At 36.8% G+C, this 22,610-nt stretch overlaps 2 protein-coding genes across 2 annotated transcripts; one reads left to right on the top strand and one right to left on the bottom strand.

The window, feature by feature from the left end:
• Positions 1-2,167: 2,167 nt before the first annotated feature.
• Positions 2,168-19,926, bottom strand: atp13a1 (ATPase 13A1). The gene is made up of 25 exons (XM_082137748.1): positions 19,431-19,926; positions 19,161-19,250; positions 17,966-18,229; positions 17,127-17,282; positions 16,409-16,478; positions 14,376-14,482; positions 14,173-14,302; positions 13,230-13,285; positions 12,915-13,041; positions 11,691-11,828; positions 11,489-11,609; positions 11,146-11,303; positions 10,759-10,934; positions 10,116-10,226; positions 9,922-10,047; positions 8,848-8,956; positions 8,577-8,770; positions 8,366-8,462; positions 7,265-7,449; positions 7,039-7,153; positions 6,556-6,752; positions 6,340-6,482; positions 5,092-5,203; positions 4,054-4,197; positions 2,168-2,686 (listed from the first exon to the last, which is right to left on the bottom strand). The coding sequence occupies exons 1-25, from the start codon at positions 19,749-19,751 to the stop codon at positions 2,576-2,578; spliced, it is 3,558 nt and encodes a 1,185-aa protein (XP_081993874.1). The 5' UTR covers positions 19,752-19,926; the 3' UTR covers positions 2,168-2,575.
• Positions 19,927-20,289: 363 nt separating this feature from the next.
• chchd5 (coiled-coil-helix-coiled-coil-helix domain containing 5) lies at positions 20,290-22,572 on the top strand. Its single transcript, XM_082140285.1, has 4 exons — positions 20,290-20,756; positions 21,063-21,203; positions 21,995-22,146; positions 22,231-22,572. Coding segments are annotated over exons 1-4 (321 nt in total). The 5' UTR covers positions 20,290-20,754; the 3' UTR covers positions 22,257-22,572.
• The last annotated feature ends 38 nt before the right edge of the window (positions 22,573-22,610 follow it).

The raw sequence follows: 22,610 nt of genomic DNA, 5'->3' as shown, positions 1-22,610 counted from the left end.
CAATCTAGGGGTTGGACAATAAAACTGAAACACCTGGTTTTAGACTACAATAATGAATTAGTAGGACCTTCTTATGCGGCCAATATGGCATCATTCCGTCTTGGGAATGACAGATACACAAGTCCTTCACAGTGGCCAGAGAGATTTAGAGCCATTCCTCTTCCAGAACAGTGTCCGGGTCACTATGTGATGCTAGTGGAGGAAAACGTTTTCTGACTCGCTCCTCCAAAACACCCCAAAGTGGCTCAATAATATTCAGATCTGGTGACTGCGCAGGCCATGGGAGATGTTCAACTTCACTTGCATGTTCATCAAACCATTCTGTTGCAAGTCTTGCTGTGTATATTGGTGCATTATCATGCTGATACACGGACCCTCTTCAGGGTAAAATATTTGAACCATTAGGTGTACATGATCCTTCAGATTGGTTTGAATGTTTGATAGTCCTTGGCAGTGATGCACCCATCAAGCACGGTAGGGAATGCCATGATATTGCAGCCAAAACCATCACTGATCCACCGCTGTGCTTCACTCCGGGTGTTAAGCCACTTTGGGGCTTCTCCAAACTGTAACTCTCCTATATTTGGGAAAAAACTTGAAGGTGGACTCATTAGAGAACAATACATGTTTCACATTGTCCACAGCCCAAGATTTGTACATTTGGCACCAATGAAACCAACATTTGGCATTGGCACGAGTGACCAAAGGATTGGCTATAGCAGCCAGACCATGAATATTGACTCTGAAGCTCCAGAGTCCAGACAAACAGATTTATTTGTCAGGAGAGTCAAGCTGCGCATTTAGTGCAGTGAGTTGGGCAGCTGTGGTTTTATGATTTTTGGATACAATCCGGTTAGTACCTGCATATTTTTCAATATTTTATGCACAGCTGTGCTACTGCTTTGCCAATTGAAACTTCACACTCTGCTCTTACTGATGGAAAGTAAAATCAGTGAAGATTGGCCACCAGGCATGAAACCTCCAACACTGTATTGGCCAGTGTCTCAGTTTCATAGTCCAGCCCCTGTAGCTTGCCTCTAATGAGTCGAGTGACTGCTTTATTTAGGCTATTATTTAGGGCCTCAGAAAACATCCAAACTTCCAAATGCAAATACATCTATCTATAAATTACAGAAACGTCTGTGTGTCTGTTATTCGCATATCTCTCAAACCGTTAGTCCGATGGATTTCAAACTTGACAGATGTCTCGCTACGGGCACGAGTAAGTGCAGTGCCAAGTTTGACGTTGTTTGGATAAGAAATGCAAAATATATCGTTAAATATATCGGTCAAAGAAGCCCCAAGAAGGTTGTGGTTTAAAAATAAACATTCTGACATAAACACATGTCAGCTACACTGTTTACTTCTGAATATTATATTTTATTCACGGCCATCATTTGTAGTAACCTATTCACAAACTGTTTGCTCAAGCATGGCGTTTTCTCGGAGTTCACTATGCGCTTTCTACCATGCACAAATAAAAATGTCACTGAACTTTTGCTGTGTAATTGTAATAATGAGCACTCAAACACACCAAACCAACAATTACTACAACTGATTTTGTACTAGTATATATAAAATGATAAAACAAGCAGCTTTTTCATATCTTACCCTAAATGCAGGGCTGGACAATAAAGGCATTTGAATCAAAAAGCACTGATTTAGGCTACGTTTGCAACCCATTTTGCCATGACTATTTTTTTTATTTTTTTTTAAATGTAATAATTTTCTTTTTTTAAATTTAAATTTGATGATTATTTTTGAGTTATTGCATAGAAAATACATTTAAAATAAAACCGTGTGATCTTTAATCTTGCCGGTCAATATGTTCTGAAAGTAAAGGCCCTCCTTTCATTGAACATTTTTTGAAAAATAAATACATAAAAAAAATAGCCTATTACTTATTCATTTTGATGTTTTTGAGTGTAAAAACCAAGCGAACGTCATAAGTTGACCTCAGACAACAATACATAAAAAAAAAAAAAAACAGTTCATGACCCCTTTAAAGCTTCAAGTGAAATGGCTCATTTCGCTTTCCTTAAAATATGTCTCAAATAATATCATATATTGCTGTTAAACCAAAGCAGTACAAAACTAGCTTGGTTTCTCATTCAAATTTGCAAAAAGTCTTTACGAAAAAGAGTCGTGCAAATAAACAACACAACAAGAGTTTTTTTTGGTCATTTATAAGTCTTTCTGAGGTTTGTCTTTTTACAAAATGATGAAAACAAAACAAAAAAAAGAGAAACACTTCTTCAGGACGCCCCTGTCATAGCTTCACCCGCACTGAAACACACTCTCACTCTCAACACAATACTGTAGTTTTCTTGGCCTTCAGAGCGGAGGGGGTGGATAAAGATGTCAGTAGAAAGAAAACGAAGCTAAAGTATTAAGACAGAGCAAAGACAGGGACAGGGAGGAAAAGGAAACACTGGGGTGTGTTACAGTATTGAGTTTCACGCCCGTCCTTTCGCATCTCGCAGAGTTTGCCGCCAGTCCTGTGTTCCTGTAAAGCCCGTTCACAGTCTGGTCACGAGGGGCAGCAGCTGCTTTGGTGACTGTTGGCAATAACAGTTCATTTAGGCAACCTCAGGGTTCCTTTGCCCAGCAGAAACTGCAGAACTCTGTCCACCAGCAGGGCGGCGACAAAATCCACAACCAGGACCTGTGCTATTATTAACTTGAACTGCAAAGAGAAAAAGAATATAAAAACATATTCATTGTTAATAGCTATACATGTACACCACTGATAAGAGGTCGAATACCAATTTGCATACTATATACAGTGTTTCTGCAGGTTTTATAAAGGTAGATAGTTTAGGTTTTTTCTTTAAAATAAATAAATAAAATTGAAGGAATAAAGTGGAGGGAACACAACATGTCAGAGTTCTCTAAATGTAAATATATCTAGGGAGAAACACACTGAGTTGTATTAATAACACTAAATAAACACTTTTACTGTTGTAAAAAATTAAATTTTCAACAGATCTTAATTACTTTTTATTCGTTTTGCACAAAAAGAAAAGAAAAAAATGGAGAAAAATAGCTTAAGGCTTGAATAGCTCTGTTCCCAAACACTAGAACACGGAAATCACTTTTACTGAACCATCTGATCACACTACAAAGTGCTGTGCTTCCTCAGTATGCGTCTTTTTTTTTTCAGTGCAAATGTCTAAAGATTCTTAAATCAAGAGACGTTTACTGGAGAAGCAAAATCATCATAAGATAAGAAGTCTTGTTTTCTGTGAAATTGATCAAAAAGAAGTGTTATATATCTGCCAATGGACAAGCAACTTCATTCAAAAACCCATTGACAAATACTGTTTTTTGATTTAAGTGAAAACAAGACTTCATATATTCAATTTGCATCTCAAATAAATGTATCCTGATTTAAGAATGTTTAGATATAACTATAAAAGTCTATTTTATCATAATTTCGTATTATATTACATACCATTCCAAGTAAAATAAAATAATGTATTTTGGCCCGTTCACACCAAGAACGATAACTTTGTTTATTATAAGCGTACGCTGAGTTTTGTCCTCTGCACTTTAAATGCTTGAGCTCGTTACAGCAGGATGGATTCTGATTGGCTGTCAACGTTTTTATCGGTTCATCAGTTGAAAAAAAAAAAACTTTCTGAAAGTGATTCCAACAATATCGTTCCTACAGTGCGTTATCGTTGTGTTGTGTTGTGGACTCTGCTATTCTTTTACATTTAGAACTATATCTTAATTGTTATCGTTATCTCATCAGTCTTGGTGTGAACAGGCCTTTATGTTTCCACTGTAAGTCCATGTACGAAAATAGAATTAAATTGTTATTCGCAATTATTTGTATGCCAATTAATTGTCAGCACAAAATTCATGATCATGAACATTTATGCAAACATTTTGGATGGAGGATGGAATTACATTAGTGTCCAAAGACAATTTTATCACAATACTAGTATGTCACAACACTGATGTAGTGACATACTAGAATGTCAATGGAATTTTTTAAGCATGCAGTAAGTAACAGTTTGTGAATAGTGTGGTGTACTGAATTCATACCTCAGTTGGGATATCCACCAAGGCAAACTGCTCGTTGAATTCCGGTGAAGATCCCGTCAGCAGCCCTACTATAGCGAGCCCTGATATAGCGATGCTCCACAGCAACGGCCGGTTCTCAGTCAGAGACTCCATGAACGGATGACCCTGAACAAGACAAGTTTCTTCAATCAGAGCAGGTAAAATAGACATTTTTAAAGAGTAGTTCACCCAAAAATGAACATTTGTTATCCACTGAAAATCTTCTGACTCATCCGCGCTTGCAGTGTTGTTATTGTTAACCAAATCCTATTCAAAATAATTTCCGTTCATTGAAATAAAGCTGAAGTAAAATAAAATGTAAATATTAGATGAAAAACTTCCAACTTTTTTTTTTTTAAACACTAAAATAAAAATAAAGCTAAACAGAAGTATAAAAAGATATACTATAATAGTACAGTAGTCAACATTTGAAGTGGATCATAAAAGTTCATCAAAGTTGTCCTAAGACAAGAATGGGTATTGTTCAAAATTCATGTATGATTTTGATGAAAGGTTTTGATCCACTTCAAATGTTGACTACTGTACGTTTGTCTGACTACACTGTCTTGCACATTCAATCCCTGCACCTCAGGAAACGCCGCGGCCGGTTTGATTTCAATGACATTTGGCATGTTTTGAGATTAACTGCAATGCATTTGTTGGTAACATTTTATTTTTGGGTTCTTGTTACACGTTACATGAAGTTATTATAGAAATAACTATAAATGATCCATAATTACATGCAACTAACCCTGAACCAAACCTTAATCTAACCCTAACCCTATAGTAAGTATATTTAACTAATTAATATTACTTTGTACTAAAATGAATAACATGGAGTTCTTAAAATAAAGTGTAACTCATTTGTCAAATCATTTCATGACAAAATGTCGGAGTGAACTATTCCTTTAATCAAACAGAAAGGTGAAGAGCATGTTACAAAAGCTTTGAAAGTAAAAAGTAATCATTTCACAATGTTCGATACATGTATTAAATATAATATCACATTAATAAAAGTACCTTATAATTAATGGCAAATGTGGCCATTTGCATGGCCATGGACATGATGTACACAGTACTGTTAATGAGACTGGGCTCAAACTCTTTGTACAGGTCCACAAACCGCTCTGCCCTGCAAGAGAGAGAGAAAAAGAAAAAATAAGAGAGAGAGAGAGGGAGAGGTGAAACATGAAGCCAGATTGCAAATGTTATGAAAAACAAACACAAATGTGAACAATGACGTCGCATGTGAAGAATGACTGGTACTGACTGAACACTGAGAGCGATATGAAGGTGACTTACACTGAAGTCATTTACTTTTAAAGAGAGTTGATGCTTTCTGATGACAAAAGTGACAATGGTCATAGAAAAAAAATGTAAGAAAAAAATAATAAAAATAAATAAATAAATAGCAATTATATTATTATAGATTTTTTTACAACAACAGTAAAGACATTTCAAATAAATGCTGTCCTTGAACTTTCTATTCAATCAAAGAATCCTGAAAAAAATAATCATGGTTTTTCACGAAAATATTAAGCAGCACATTTTTCGACATTGCTAATAATAAGGAATTTTCATTGAGCATCAAGTCATCATATCAGAATGATTTCTGAAGGATCGTGTGACTGAAGACTGGAGTAATGATGAAAATTCAGCTGTACATCACAGGAATAAATTCCATTTTAAATGTATTCAAATAGAAAACTTCTTTTAAATGGTACTAATATTTCACAATTTTACTGTTTGTTTTTTCTGCATTAGCTTTGGTGCGCATTCATGGTGTGACTTTTCAAAAACATTACCAAAAAAATTCATAAAAAATCTTACAGACCCCAAACTGTTGAAAGATTGTGTGTGTATATAGATTGCATATGTAAATGTATAGAAATTAATCAAGATTACTAAATGCTTTATTATTATTCTTTCTCCAAAACTGAAGTTTACTTTGGGATTTACATATACAATTTCGTACTACAGTAAATGGTAATAAGATATTTCGGTAACACTTTATTTTAGTGTCCTTGTTACAGTTTCTAGTTACTAGGAATTACTATAAATGGTGCATAATAATATGCAACTAACCCCAAAACACCCAAACCCTTAAATGTACTTAAATGTATAATTACACTGAAACACGGACACCTTAAAATAAAGTGTAACCGATATTTCTAAGATTCCCAATTACAAACTAATTGGCAGAATTTTCACTATTTTTGGCTATTTTTCACACAATTTTTCATGTGGCGATAAGTGTCCCATTCATACCTGGGTGGGCTTCTGCTCTGTGCGCCCTTGTACAGGTACACCAGACTGCAGAAGTGAACGGCAAACTGCAGCAGCACTGTGAGGACAGTGTACAGGTTGAAGATGTTAGGTAAAGGCCGCTCTTTGGACAGGGTCTTCAAAGGCTGAGACAAAAAGATAGTCAGTGAAACGCATTCATCAAACGACAAGCAGCTTTACCAGACATTACCATCTCACCTTTGACCTCGAGATGAACAGAAAGCAGCCGGCCAGCAGCAGGCCCTGAAGGGTCGCCTGGAAGTCGCTGAATTTGACCCCCTCCAGGTAGAGCACAGACTGACTGTAGGCCAGAACCAGAGCGTTCAGCGCCAGGATCTTAAACATCTGCAGGGTGGTCACCAGAGTACAGCGACCCTGTTTAATCACGTGACAGACTGAAAACAGGCGGGAAAAAGTTAGGCAAACCATATGTAGGTCTAATAATCCGGATACATTTTAAAACAGCATATTCGTTTCAATACAATGCGTTTTCGTCCACACTTAAATCCTTTGAATCATCTTACATGTGTAAGATATAGTAAAAGTTCAATGTGATGATACAGAGAGAGATGGAAGAGATTTTTATTTGCAAAATATCCCATCACTTATTGGTGTGTATCCGGATTAATGTAGACAGCCTAAAATGAGAGCATGAACTGATCGAAAACATGTTCAACTTACTGCACTGTATGGAGGAGAGTTTAGAGGTGAATGGAGCAGCAATGGAGGCGTCGCCCAGTTTAACCACCTGTATCTGATCTTCCTCTAACTCTCGCAGTACCTGACTGATCCGCTCCTGTGACACAAGGCAATTATGCAATATAGGGTTATGGAGGAAATAGATCAAGCTTAATAAACGTTGAAGTTCAAAACATGATCACATGATTTTTTTTTATTAAAAACCCACCTTTTGTGCAGCTAGCTGCTCCTCTCTCTGGGCCATCATTCTCTGCCTGGCTGCACGGGAGCTGAGTTTGACCCCTGAACTCGGGACTGGGGGTCCAGGTCTGGAATCTACAGAGAACTCTTTGTCTTTGCTTTTCTTCTTTTTCTCAGGCATGCGCTCTGGGGCGTTAGCTAACAAGGCCACACCTGGTAAACACAAAGGACGTGTTACGATATGGGTACATATACTGATGAAAGTATGTTCCGGATTCAGTACAAAACTATCTGTGACATGCTGTCGAGTGACACTGAAATTGTCACTTAGTTTGTAAAAAGAGCACAGTTAATGTACTCATGTTTGTGTAAAGAGCAGTGGTTCTCAAGTAGGGGGCCGGGATCCACGCAAACTTTCATAGGGGCCTCAAGATTACTTCAAAATGATTTCAAATAAGCTAAGATAAGCTAAAACAAGTTGTTGTTTTTTTCACCCTCTCAAAAATGTGTTTTTGTCTTTGAATAACCAGGGTTCCCACGGTCTTGGAAAACTGAGATATATGAGGTAGTCTAATTGTAAAAATTTTAAGGACCTGAATAAGTATAGTATATTAGGTTTTATAATTTTCAAAGTTATCATTTAACATATAAAAAGAAATTCTGCTCTGGAGCAAAAAAGCAAACCACAAATACAAATGTATTGTAAATGCGTCTATTCAGGGTTATACAAATAACTTAAAGTAAAACAAAAAAAGTAAAAAAAAAAATCTAGATTTTTTAAAGAATTGGCTTTAGTACAGTAACAAAATAAAAGCCAATTAGTTCATTTTGGAAAGAAAACGTCTTTATAATATCACACATAGTATTTTCCTCACACAGTATAAATAGTTTTTTTTGTATATGAAAATAAATTGCTGCCCTGTTTAATTTAGGTAACTTTACAACTCAAATTAAAAAAAATGTGATTCAAGTTGATTCACAACAAAATATAACCTCGTGACGAGCTAAATTGATCTTGAATGAGGTTCATTCATCTTGAATGGCCCAGAAAACACTTTTTTTACTGTTGTATTTGTAAATTACACATGGAGACACATGTCTGATGACACAAGTATGTTTAATGACTCACCAATGTGGGCATGTTTGAGTGCACCAACATCATTCGTGCCATCTCCACACATCAGCGTAACGAAACCCAGTCCCTTTAGACTAGTTATGACAAACTCCTGCACAGACAGGAAAATCAACACCGTTAACCATGATGAACAGCTCAACAACAAACCATACGTTTTGATGAATACCAAGTGTGATGATTCCACTGTCAAACGTGGAAAGCTGACCTTCTGTTTGGGGCTGACGCGAGCAAACACTCGCACATGAGGAAGCAGGGCGTGGAGTAAACGGGGTTCATAGGTCAACCTGGTCAGCCCCTCTCCTGTCACGCAGAGGTCGTACCGACTGACCAAATCTGAGACCGAGGATGGAGGAAGAGGGAGGCGCACGCTGTCGTCTATTGACACCCACTGCCATTCATCTGCATAAAAACGTAATGAACAGATGTGATGGATTGTAAACATGTTCCTCCAGCTCTCTGTCAGAGGCGTCACACACCTTGAACGGAGCCGGGCTGCAGTATGAGCGTGTGCTCTTTCTGGATGAAATGCAGCTCTCTTGCCACATGACACGCAGTCAGAGGGTTGTCACCTGTGATCATCACGACCTGTGGATGGAGAATGTGACAAACGTTAGAAAAACGAACCAGGCAGCCAAAGGAAGAGGACTTTAAATGGCAATAATTGGAAAACTATTTCTTGATAGATTTAATAAAAATGAACTGTAATAAAAAATTCTGAATTTAAATGCAAAAAAACTATACTGCGCTACAATACAAACATTACACATTTAATCAAAATTAAGAATGAAACCCGGCCTTGAAGACTGTGATCAGGTTCAGAAAAAAAGGGAAAATCGATTTCAAATCACTTAAAATGTAGTAAAAAAAAAATCCTTCAGAATCCATTCTAATATAACGATTTGGTGCTCAAGAAACATTTCTTATTATTAATGTTAAAACAATATTTTGAACACAATTTAACGGAAACCTTAATGAATAGAAAGGTCAAAAGGAAAGCATTTGTATTTCATGTAATTTGTCCTTGCTGAATAAAAGTATTAGTTTTTCAAAAACAAGATTTTACTAAAATATTACTGACCCCAAACATTTGAACAGTGGTGTATACATACATAAATGAAGTAATATTTATAACATTGGAAGTATGTTTTCAAAATTTCATACAATCTCTATTCTGTTTTTTCCTCCCAGATTCATAATCATTACTTTATCGGCAAGCTTTATGTGCCTTTTTGCTCTCAATTTATATTTTAAAGGCTCAATATTACGGTTTGGTAGTTCCCTGTATCCTAGAACAATGTTACATTACATGTTACATATAATTTCCTTTCTCAGTTGTGAAACTCAAACAATTTTCCGATGCCACCCCAAGTGTATAAATTTAAGTAATTAAATTAATATCATAAACATGCGATTAGTAGACCGTTAGCTTAAATGAACGACTACTATTAGACTAGAAAACTTTTTTATTATTTCTAACAGCGTCACTAATATGGAGGTTACATGTCAACTGTTAGCAAACACATGTTAACATATGGAGTCGATCCACTCACATGGTGTGAGGCCTCTTGTATCTCTCGGATCACTGCTTTGCTGTCAGTCTTGAGTGGACAGGACACGACCATGAACCCTGCGAAGCGCAGGTCACACTCCAGCACCTCACGGCTCAGCTCTCTCACCTGCACACAAAGAGAGGGATTACAACAGCGTTCAGCGTTTCATTCAGGGGTCAGTGGTGAATACATACCTGCTGGTGGCTCAGGTGGCCCATCTCTTTGTATCCCAGTGCGAGAACTCTCGCTCCCTCCCGTGACATCTCTCTGTGCACCTCGTCATAGCTGGCTGGACACTCACAGAACTGAACAAACAACAATCTCTTAATAAACTATTTATGACCAACAGTCTACAGTGAATGCACAAAATAAGTCAAAATGGCAGCAATGAATAACATTCATTTTATATTAGGTGTGATGTAACCCTCACTATAAGCAACAATCAGTCGATCAGAACATATGTGGAGTAGGATTTTGGACCAATGAGATTTCCCTTCAAGGTTGGGTTACATAAAGCAATTCTCTTAAACCGCTCTGTCCGCTAAAACACTATCATGAGCTCAAACGATCGCTTCTCTCTGAATCTCGCAGCGCATATATTTCAATTGTATATTTTATATTTTAAAAATGCTTGATGGTCTAACATTTAAAAAACTAAATAAAAAAAACACAAATATTGGTATATTTTGGGCGGCACACAGTCCAAAGACATGCAGGTTAGGTGGATTGGACATGCCAAATTGGCCGTAGATGTGAATGCAAAGCCATGTAATAAGGGGGGCTGGGGAAAGACCTGGAAACCTACCCCAGAATAAAATGAGCAAAAGAGATGCTCACCATGTCCTTCAGGGTCTCGGGTGCACCTTTAACGGTTGAGATATAGCAGAGCTCAGTGGAGCCCATTCGCTCAAATGACGCCAGTACTGACATCCTCTTCAGAGCACTAGCGAAATGAAACCTCTGGTGGATCTTTAGCCCTGGAGTCTTTATGCTGCGCGGAAACACCTTCTCATCTAAACAAAGGGACAGAAAACATGCAATACATTGAAAATGTATGTGTACTAGGTTAACCGAACATTATTCAAAATGGCAATTTTAAAGTAAAAATAAAGATTTTCAATATTTTTCTTCAAAAGAACATGATGGAAAATGGATAAAACTACACATAATGATCATTTGTAGTGTAGCTGAGCTCGGATGAACGGATCAGTGTTTAAATCGGACCTTTAGTGAGCGTCCAGTCCGCTGCGGTCAGCATGGCCTTCTCCAGCGGATCACCCACCAGCTGTCCATCATCTAGTGTGACCAGCGAATGACACGTAGCCACCACCCGATGAGTGTCCACGGGAATCTCTGACACAGGCATCACTTGCTTCCCATCTCTAAGGAAAGGGGGAACAGAAATAGACAATGGAATATTTTCACATTTCCAGGGTTCTCAGAAGTGGAAGTCATCATAGGCCACATACACACTAAATTCAGTTGTCAGTTCACCTTTTAATGCTTAATATTGTTCTGTACACACACAGTTCTGTAATTTACTGAGAGCCCAGACTGCATGCTTTACCTGAGCCCTGCGACGCCACGAACTACCAGGCTGTCGCTTGTCAGGGTGCCAGTCTTGTCGAAACAGCAAATCTCCACTTTCCCAGCAAAGGGGATCCTGAAAGGTTCTGTGCAAAACACATCTGTAAGAGAAGTATATTAGAGGATACGTCTGAGAAGGGAGAGAATAGTGAGATTAAGTCATGATGATCATGTTCACTCACAGAGTTTGGCCAGCGCTATGAGAGATGTGTTAACAGCCAGTGAGAGCTCTATGGGTAATTCAGGAGGCACTACTGACGTGAGGATCAGAGTACACTCCAGAAACAGCTTATACTTGTTTCTGCTCGGGTCCTTCGTCCCTGAAAGACACAGAGAGTGAAGTATGAGACAGCTGATACATTATATCTAATGCTCCTTCAGGATCCCAGATGTGATATGCAAGCAATTTTATAGCACTTATGTAAATGAGATACACGCTACCATTTTGGGGTCAGTAAGATTTGAAGAAATGAACTATTTTATTAAGCAAGGATGCATTAAACTGATCAAAAGTGACAGTGAAGACTTTTCTAATGTTACAAAATGTTTCTATTTAAAATAAATGCCGTTCTTTCTATTCATCAAAGAGTGCGAATTTCTTTTATCTTGGTTTACAGATTTTTTAAATTTTTTTTACAGATAATAATGAGAAAAAATGTTTCTTGAGCAGCAAATCATCATATTAGAATGATTTCTGAAGGATCATGTGACACTGGAGTCTGGAGTAATGCTGAAAATGCAGCTTTGATCACAGGATATCTTTTCAAATATATACAAATAGAAAACAGTTATTTTAAATTGTCATAATATTTCACAATATTACTGTTGTTACTATAGATTTCATTAAATAAATGTAGCCTGAGTGAACATAATAATACTTTTTTTTTAAACATTTTTAAAAAATCTTACCAACCCTAAACTTCTCAATGGAACTGAAATTCCAAAATGAAAACAAATTTTAGAAATGGAAGAAAGAAAAAAAATTCCGTGGAATGTACAAATATCCCACAAGGGCTTGTAAAGAGTACAAAATACATTTAAATTAGCAAAACACATCGATCAGGTGGGTTTTTTAGAGGCAGTTCACACAAGATATGTTCTTGAGTTAAAAAACAACCAAGACACAGCACACAACTGAACTAAACAGAGATTCCAGGCTTTAATAAGTTGAAATATTTAACTTATCTTAAAAGTAATTAAGCAGTTATTAAAGGAGAGACATTCTCGGTGACATTTTGGAGCAGGTTTTAGTGTCTAAAAGTATTAATCCTCTTCAAAAACAACCAACCCTCCCCTAAAAATTTAATAAATAAAGACTAATCAACCTCACTAATTAATTTTGGGCAACTAGTCAACTATCTAGTTCATCCCTGTGAAAGGAGATTTTACAGATAAATGTGACTCACCCTCAACCCAAACATACACAGCTGCTGCAATGGCAAAAACCAGCAAGAAAAGGATAAAGATAAAGGTTTCCAGGTTGTTGGCCGTCACCCTCTTCACGCCAAACAGAATCGTTCTCAATAATTTGCCCTAAAAAACAACAAAGGTTCAGACATTTTTAAGACACAAGATTAAAGGAGAGGGTTTGTGTGGTTGCGACTCATTTTTCCAACCCTATCCCTCATTCTTCACTTAATTGTTTGCTGTTAATATTCCCACTGTCCTCCACATAAATAGTGGCAAAATGTCCAAACAAATGACTTGATCAAGCACCTCACCTGAGAAGTGTAGAATCCCGTCCGCAAAACATAAGCAACACAGCCATTGTCTACAGCTGTGAAAAGACAGAAAAAAAGGGAGTATAATTACATTTACCAATTTTAAACTGTAATATTAATCATATTTAACCACTTAAAACTATTAAAGTCACCATGAAATCAAAATTTATAATTCTTGTTTTCGTCATAAATTATTTATCTGTGCACATCACTTTTTTTAATTCATATGCCCTCGTAATCTTCAATCAAAATAACTTTTCCTCCCTCTTGCAGCTCATCTATGATAATGTGTTTAGGTAAGCCTTGAGGGCGGGATCAACCTGTCACTCACATGACATCACAGCAACATCCAACAATCCAATCAAGTCCCGTCCTACATTTTTTTCTTGTTCAAGAGAGTCAGAGTCAAACACCGCCTTCCTTTAGTAGGAAATACTCCCTAGCAAACTTTTAGTTATAATGGCGTCGACTTGTATTGTTCCCGGGTGCAAGAATTCAAAGAGTACCAGTCTAGCGGGAGTAAGTTACTTTCGGTTTCCAGTGAAGGATCAAGTGCGTTGTAGGCAATGACTAAAAATTACAAAGAATTGTTAATACAGAGAGAATTCCGCGACGGAAAATCTGAAAAACCTCTGTGTTTGTGGTCAACTTCGAACTGGATGACCACGAACACGGTGTTTTAGGCCAATCGAATGGGGAAAAACTGAATGAAACTGCCGTTCTGTCAGTTCCACCCGAAGCAAAACACCCTCGCCACCGACTGTCCGTGGGCAGGGATACAAGAAAACACAGGTAACACGAAGAACGAGTAAACGTTGTTCATTTACATATACTACCAACACAATTCAGAGCAGATTGAAAATCATTGACTTTACACTTGAATAAATCTAATGTTTATTAGGCATTAGAGCTGAAGCACATGTTCACAGCTGTGAGTACTAACGTTTCAGTCCAGCACTGGTTCGGAGAGGCGGGCTGTGCTGAACCACTTTGGTGCCACCTGAGATGATATGAAGTCGAGAGTCTGCCTGCAGGTCCAGGATCCTGTCAGGGTCCAGATCCTCCACAGGCTCCTACAGACACAACATGGCCAGTTACAGACAGCAGATTTAGCTGAGGTTTGCTGCTGATTCTGTGGAGACGCACCTTCATCTGAGGCACAGACTCTCCTGTGAGCATGGCCTCGTCCACAATGCAGCGGCCTCGCAGTAGCAGCACGTCACAGGGAACCAGGTTATCCTGAGGAGACCGTCCTGTGACAACACGACAAATCCATGTTCATTAACATGCTAGTGAATGTTAGATTAGCATTTGGATTTTCACTGGATGTATAAAGTAAGTACTAGAAACATGTGACAACCAGAAGCCAAATCATTTTTTACAATATAAACTACTGTTCAAAAAGTCTGTAAGATTTATTTATGGTTTTGAAAGAAGTCTCTTATGCTCATCAAGGCTGCATTTATTCATATTGTGAAATATTACAATAAAATAAAAAAAGTTTACTATTAGAGTATATATTAAAATGTAATTTATTCCTGTGATGTAAAGCTGCATTTTCAGCATCATTACTCCAGTCTTCAGTGTCACATGATCCTTCAGAAATCATTCTAATATGATGAAGAAACATTTCTTATTATTATCAATGTTGAAAACAGTTGTGCTGCTTAATATTTTAGTGGAAATTATGATATTATGTTTTTCAGGATTCTTAGATGAATAGAAAAACAGCATAAAAATTGTCTTTATTGTCTTTTGATCAGTTTGATGCATCCTTGCTGAATAAAATTATTAATTTCTTTCAAAAAACAAACAAACCCCAAACTTTTGAATAGTAGTGTATATACAAACTTCCTTAAAGTATGAGTTATAGTATTAAAAAAAGGTGACGATTCTCAAGTGTACAAATATCTTTGGAGCTTTTCCAGCATTGGAAATATTTTGGCTGCCACATAATGAATCTTTTTCTTAATGAATCCAGCCAAAAATTTGATCATTAAATATTGAATTTGACGACACCTGCTGATAGCTGTCTGCTTTAAAGGGATAGTTCACCCAAAATGAAAATTCTGACTTACTCAGCCTAAAGTTGTTTCAAACCTGTATGAGTTTCTTCATCAAAATATCTTTTGTGTTTAGCAGAAGAATGTAGGACAGTAACCAGACAGTTGATGGACATTCAGGTTTTTCAGGAAGAAACTCGTACAGGTTTGGAACAACTTAAGGGTTATTAAATGATGTCAGAATTTTAATTTTGGGTGAACTATCCCTTTAAAATGCTTTCTATTTACTATGCGTTTTTGCAGCGTTGAGGCCATTACAGACATATCTGACCGCGAGAACGCAAATCAGGCGTGTTTAAGTTAGTCCGAATCTGCGCTCGCAAATCCTTTCATTATAACCAACAAAGTGTAAACACGCTGTCAATAAGAGATTCATTACACAGCTTCATTGACTATAACGTGAGTTTTCGCAAAAGTGCAGCTTTGTGTTCCTGAAATTGAAAGCCTGAGTGATTATAATGGCAGCGATCTTTGTTGGCTTTCTGTATATATACATTTTTCATGCTGCTAACTACACATTGAAAAGTTTCTGGACTGACGATCGTATTTAAATGCGCGACTGAATCCGATTGACAGTGAGTGATAACCATAGCAGTGGACAGAATAAAACAGTCTGATACTGTATGTCATGTGATCTGTACATTAAAGTCTTGGAGTGTAAATTCAAAATAACAGACCTGACACTTTTTCTATGTAATGTATTACTTTTCATTTTATCACTAACTTTTCAAATCAAATTTGTATTTTTACAAATACATTTACAGATTTTTAAATAAAATGTAGTTTTAAGCACTTTGTTTTATGATCGGTCCTGACAGTGATTGTCGTTTATTTCATGAATAAATAAGATAATTCATTTTACAACCTTTCTCTTTGCATTTATTTTGGATGTACTGTCAGTACTGGGCTCGCAGTTCACATGGGTAGAGTACTTTCTACTGTGTGTGTGAATGTGTGTGACTGTGTGTTCGTCCGCCACCACCAAAGACCATTTTTGACCCAGGAAAAACCCTGAGACAGATTAATGAATGAATGAGGCATTTATATAGCGCTTTACAATGTACTACTGTACATCCAAAGCGCTTTACAATCAAATCAGGAATACATAAAACTCACCAACTGAGACAATGTCTCCAGGCACTAGTTCATCACTGGATACAGGCCTCCATTTTCTGTTTCGATAGACCTGTTACAAGAGGAAAAAGCTCAAATTATACATATTGCTCTTATTCTAAATCTCAGTTTATTAATTAAGCAATAAGGCAAGAGATTACTTTCATAAAATAGTTACTATTGAAGGAGGTGGATTGGAATCCACTGCTGCTTCAATGTATATGTAATGAGTGATTATAATCAAGGTATTAATCAATATTTTTCCTTCTAAATATCAAATGAGTTGAATGACTTCTCTGGAGATTTTACTTTGTTATTGAAGTTACCAGTGTTATTACTGAAATGTTCTTTTCATGTATTATTTAATGTCTGTATTTGATATCTGAATGCAGTAACAATGCTTGATTATTTAGCCCGGCTTCCAGAAATGAAATAGGGACTATTCTATTAGCATATTCTTTGAGCACCATACTTTCAATAAAATATATAGACCCTGACAAGCATACAATAACAGAATGTTTTATAAATATGGCAGCTGTGCATGTTACTATGTTGTGGATGATATCACAAATGGAATGCTGCATTGACCAATCAGAAGGCAGAACCAGCACTGTGTGCTTTATAAATAACATTCCGATAAGAGTTAGTAGACAAACATATGGGCATTTCACAACGGATGAACAAAAACTGGAGCTGGAAGCTGGAAGCCTGTCACAGTTACCTGAATCATGTAAGGTTTGTTCCCCATTCTGCGGATTTCTGACATGTTCCTCATCTGCTGCTGCACCAGAGACGCTTCAAACGCCACAAGCATGAAGAGTGTAAAGACACTGTAGTACCAGTACTCATCCAAACACCACAGACCCACACAAAACACCTGCAGGAGAACAAAGCCATGAGTAGCAACATCATATGTAATTTGGATTACATAATTAGCTTCCAAAAGTTAAGTAATATAATTTATATATTTATACACACACACACATACATACATACATATACACATATATATGCTCAAAGTCTTCGAGATTTGTGAAACTGCACCCGCCAGACACTAGTCAAGTGGCTGTAATTACATGAAGGAGAGGCAACAGCACTTCACCACTGAATTTACACTTTTAAAGAGTGTTTTCTCATCATTGCATATCTAATCAACTCCTGATAAATATTTAATTATTATCTGAATTCTCAGTGAGTCATCTCTGCATTCTCTGTAGTACCATGTATTATTGCCCTTGTAAGGTTTTTGTCTTTCAAAATTAGGTCAAAAGAAATCAAAAAGTAGTCAGAATACTTTAATTAAAATGTGTATTTTGTGTATTTTTACACAATGTAAAAACACATTGTGTAAAATGTTTACACTGTGTAAATGTGTAAAAATACACATTTTTAAAATGTGTATTTTTAGCACACTTTTTCTTTAATGCGCAAGGTAATAGATTACGTTACAAGTACAATTTTCACCATGTAATTTGCAATCTGTAACTGACTACAATTTGTGAGTAATCTACCTAAGCACTGCATATCAGTAAAATAAAGTCACATGTGCCGCAGACGTACCTGGAAGACAAAGAAGGGTGCTGTGGCTCTCTCCTTGAAGAGCTCCAGGAAGTCTGGCACCATCATCTCTGCACGGTTGGTGCCGTAGAGCTTCTCTGCAGCCCGTAGCTGAGCCTCTTCCTGATAGCCTCTCCAGTCCTGGAAATGACTCATGGGAAAGTTGATCGGAAACCCCACCTGCAGAAAGCGCTTCTTCTCCTTGCTGTCGTACACGTAACGGATCTTCTGAAACTCAAAGGACAGGCTTTCCGCTCCATCCTCATCCTGCACAAAAAAAAACACAAAAATAATAATAAAAAATTCATCTAACCAACATTTGGGGTTTCAACACCTTTTGACCAATGAATTATCATGATTTGTCCAGGTGTTCATGATTTACAAATAAGAACTTCTGAAAATCTGAAAACTAAATACTGGAAAATCTAATCATATATATTTAAGATTTAATTTATTTCCAAATACAAAGTATTTGTACAGGTGAAACTCGAAAAATTCGAATATCGTGCAAAAGTTTGTGTATTTCAAATTAAAAGGTGAAACTAATATAGTTAGTGTATATATATATACATATGCATGATTATACTTTTCAGAGGGCCGACATTTCTGTATTTAAAATTCTTTTTTTTATTGATTTCATGTAATATTCTAATTTTCTGAGATTTAGAATTTGGGGTTTTCATAAGCTGTAAGCCATAATCATCAAAATTATAACTTTTGCACAATATTCAAATTTTCTGAGTTTCACCTGTACAAATACTTTGTACCCTAAAAACTGCTCCGTATTTTATACACTCAACTCAACCATGATGAAATATTCATTGATGATGTCTAAATATAGGCTTATATCCAAATGCAAAACCTAATAAAAGTAAGAATTTATGTCAGAAAACTATCTTATAAGCAACTAGGGAATATGTTGTGTTTATTTAGGACTATACAGGGATCTACTGGTTATGGAATTATATGATTTTCTTTATTTCTCCCATCAGATGGCACAAATATGCCTTCAATGTAATGTTTCTTTTTTAAACATTTGTTCTATTTTTAACTTACACTGTATATTAATTGAAAGTTACATCAAATATTACAAAATATACCACATTCATTTAATTGAAATGGTTACGCTTATTGTCTTGGGTCTATTTTGAGGATAGCAAATGTGACTCCTAAACACCAGGGGAAAAAAATCTCTCACCTTATCCCTCAGAAGAGGCACTAATTCAGCTGAACCATTGTTGGGTGTTGGTATAACTTTAGCAAATGTGGCTTTGGCTGGATCAGACTCCTGTTTGAAATATAATTGCATAATTACAGTCAGTTTACTGTGCATTATTATGAGATACTCCAACATATGTTTGGATTTTTGACTTAGTCAATCCACCCCGCAAAAAAGGTTACCCAAATGTGTTAGTCTTTCAAAACAATGCTTATATTGCACACATGTGTTTTATGTGTCATTTATCACCTTTGAGCAAGTGAGCCAGCAGTGCGCGTGCACGGACCAGTAGCCAGAGAGCACTGTCAGGACGTGCGCAATCCCGAGAGCGGCGAGCGCCAGCAGGCCGGCTTCAGCATACTCGGAAGCCCCGTAAACCCCAAACCATGTATATAAGCAGAGTGGGTAGAGGAGGAGGAACGGGAACACCGTACCGTGCAGGACGCGTGATCTGCGGCTGTGGAGAGACACTGATCTCACCAGCTCATCGCTCGGTGCGCGCGTCCGCGTCCCCCCCGGCCCATCAACGCCGTCTGCGACCATATTTCCCTCTTTTTTAGCTTCATCCATTCTAGAGTGAGCCTTCCCCCGTCGACCCTCCTACTCTCCACCTCCTCCTTGAAGGCGCTGATGGTAAAAAGTCAGCTTCGCACCGGCCTGTTGTCTGGCCACTCTGCAGATTTCTGAAAATATCAGACACATACGACAGTTTCCGCGTACGCAAGCACGTACGCCGGTGACGCAACATCCGGTAAATAATCTTTGTGTGGAGATTTTTCGAGTTGACAGAAAATGTTATCAGGAGATTTCAAATGGAAACAAATGATATATTTTAAAAACAACATAATAGTAATAGAAAAAGCATATATTACACGATTATTTATATTAGTATGGAAGTTCCATGTATATAAATAAAATAGTCTAGCTCTAATCTATTTTTTTATTTATTTTATAGATGACTTTAAAGAAATTGTAACGTTTAATGATATTAAATGCAAATATTATATAAAAATAAATATATTAATAGATAGGTGGCGTCCTCTCCCATTTTATATTTGAAACAAATACATTTCTTGTAGCTACTGAAATAGAACAACCGGGGGTTTTGACATCACAACGAGTGATGAAGACCCCTCTGATGGCACATAATCTGCTTTTCTCTTGTATGAATGAGAATATGATTTTTTCTTTTCGTTGTTTCTTTTGTATTGTTTTTCTTGGGAACTTCAGTATATCATATGCAAATATTAATTTAAATCGAATTATTGTCCTGAAATGTAACTGAAATGTAACAAAAGTATGACGATGAACAGTAAAGTAATCATGCGATGAAATGTAAATAAAAATGAATGTTCTTTTAAAGAAGTGTGTAGCGTAAAGCCACGCCCATTCGTTCACGCTACCAGGGAAACCACCAATAAGATCACGGTAAGTGTAAACATTGACCAATCGAATTCCTCCGGCGGGAGCGCGCCGCGGACGTTCCCTTTGCACGTGTGCGTGTCTCTGCGTGATGTGCCGTCGAGAGTAACCTTCAGGAAACCGAGTGAAAATCCAATCAAAGGTGTTCAACATGTAAGTAGTGCTGATTGACAGCTGTGTGTTAAATGCTTGTTTTATATTACATTTATCATGCTTGCGCTGTAATACGATGATGACATCAGCCTGATAGAAAACCAAGCTATGTTTAAACTTCATTATCTAAAATGAACGGTGCATTGTATGAACTAGAATGTTTAATTTGTAATAATAACAACATTCTCTAAAACTTTATTTGACAGACTGTCGTTGAACGCATTAGTCGGTCACCTGCTGCAGTGTTGATCATTTATTGTAATTTGCATTTAGGCTAATAAAACATATTTAACTGCATAATGACAGGGAGGCAGCAATGGCCATCACAACCAAATACTGCCAGAAGGAGCTGGAGGAATATGGGGGCTGTGTTGTGTCTCATCCAGCATCATGGCAAGAGAAGTGTCTAGACCTGAAGCTGAAGGTGGCACAGTGCACTTCATCACAGTATGTTCAAATACATGATATCAGACAAATGCATTTCTATTTCTTTGCTGTGCAAAGCTACTTATTCTATCAGAAATTGATGTAAATGTGATTCTTCAACTTCAAACACGTTTCTTCTGTCCCAGGGGTTGAGTTGTATTAAATGAAAAGATTTGTGTTATACGTAGGTCACATTAAAACTGCCTTCATAAAATATATAATTTAATTTAACTACCCCACAGTTATGCCATCACACAGAATAAAATATGAAGATGAAATATGAGACATCTTATTTAAACTAATTATGATTAGTTTATTAAAACATCAATCTAATCCTAATTACTTGAGAACAGAATATTTTATATTTTCATTTTCCATTAAACTGTATTTTGTCTAAATTCCTCTTATTTAATTATACATACATATGAAATATTAAGAAGACAACGGAGTCTGCCATTGTATCTAAAATATGTTTAAATTTGTACTTTCTCCATCACCTAATACTATTAAACATAATGCATTGTTTGAGATGTGATACTGGTAGAAATGTTCATGACATAAGTAAAACTGAATGAATTAAAATGATTTCCCCCTAGCTATACAGTATATCCACTGCAACACACACACACACACACACACACACACACACACACACACAATATCCATTGTTTGTAGACAAATTAAATAACTAATGAGAGTTTACTTTTCCCTAAAACTGATGAAACAATAATGACCGTTTATTTACCCAGATTCAAATACAAAGGGCTTTATTTATGATATGTTCCCCCTCTTTTTCTTGCATCTCAATGCAGTCCTGTGATAAGGAAGATCCGAACAGACTGTGCGGGTGAGTTTACTGCGTTCGAGAGCTGTCTGCGAGAGAACCAGAGCTCTGCCGAAGCGTGTCAATCTCACCTCACCCGTTTCCTTGCCTGTGTTGAGACCGTCGACCTTTCAGGAATAGGTAAGCAGTGAAGTATATGTGTTTATATAAAGCTCAAATCTGACAAGCTTTTAAATATATTTATAAAACTTTTTTTTCCAACAGCAAATGCTGCGCCTCAGCCCACATAGATGTTTTCGCCATTGTTCTGTCTAATGAGGACAATAGCAGATGTGTTTTATACTCAATAATACTGGGAAGAAATGGATTATGGAAATATTATGTTTGAAGAACTGCAACACACACACACACACACACACACACAAGAACAGACCTAAATCTTTTGCGCTGAAAAGATGCAAGAAAAGAACCCCCCCACCACACACTGTGTAATGTGATATTAGATTTTTTTGTTTTTGTAACTTTACACAATATTTATGAGAGAAATCATTTTTAAAAGGTTTCTATGATATTAAAACATGAAGTTGCAATAAAAAAAAAAATGCATTTCAGTTTTTTTCTCTACAGCTCTTTGCTCTTTTGAT

Source organism: Leuciscus leuciscus, assembly GCF_965113295.1.
Source record: "Leuciscus leuciscus genome assembly, chromosome: 1".
Taxonomy (NCBI): domain Eukaryota; kingdom Metazoa; phylum Chordata; class Actinopteri; order Cypriniformes; family Leuciscidae; genus Leuciscus; species Leuciscus leuciscus.
This window is presented reverse-complemented; position numbering and strand designations above follow the sequence as displayed.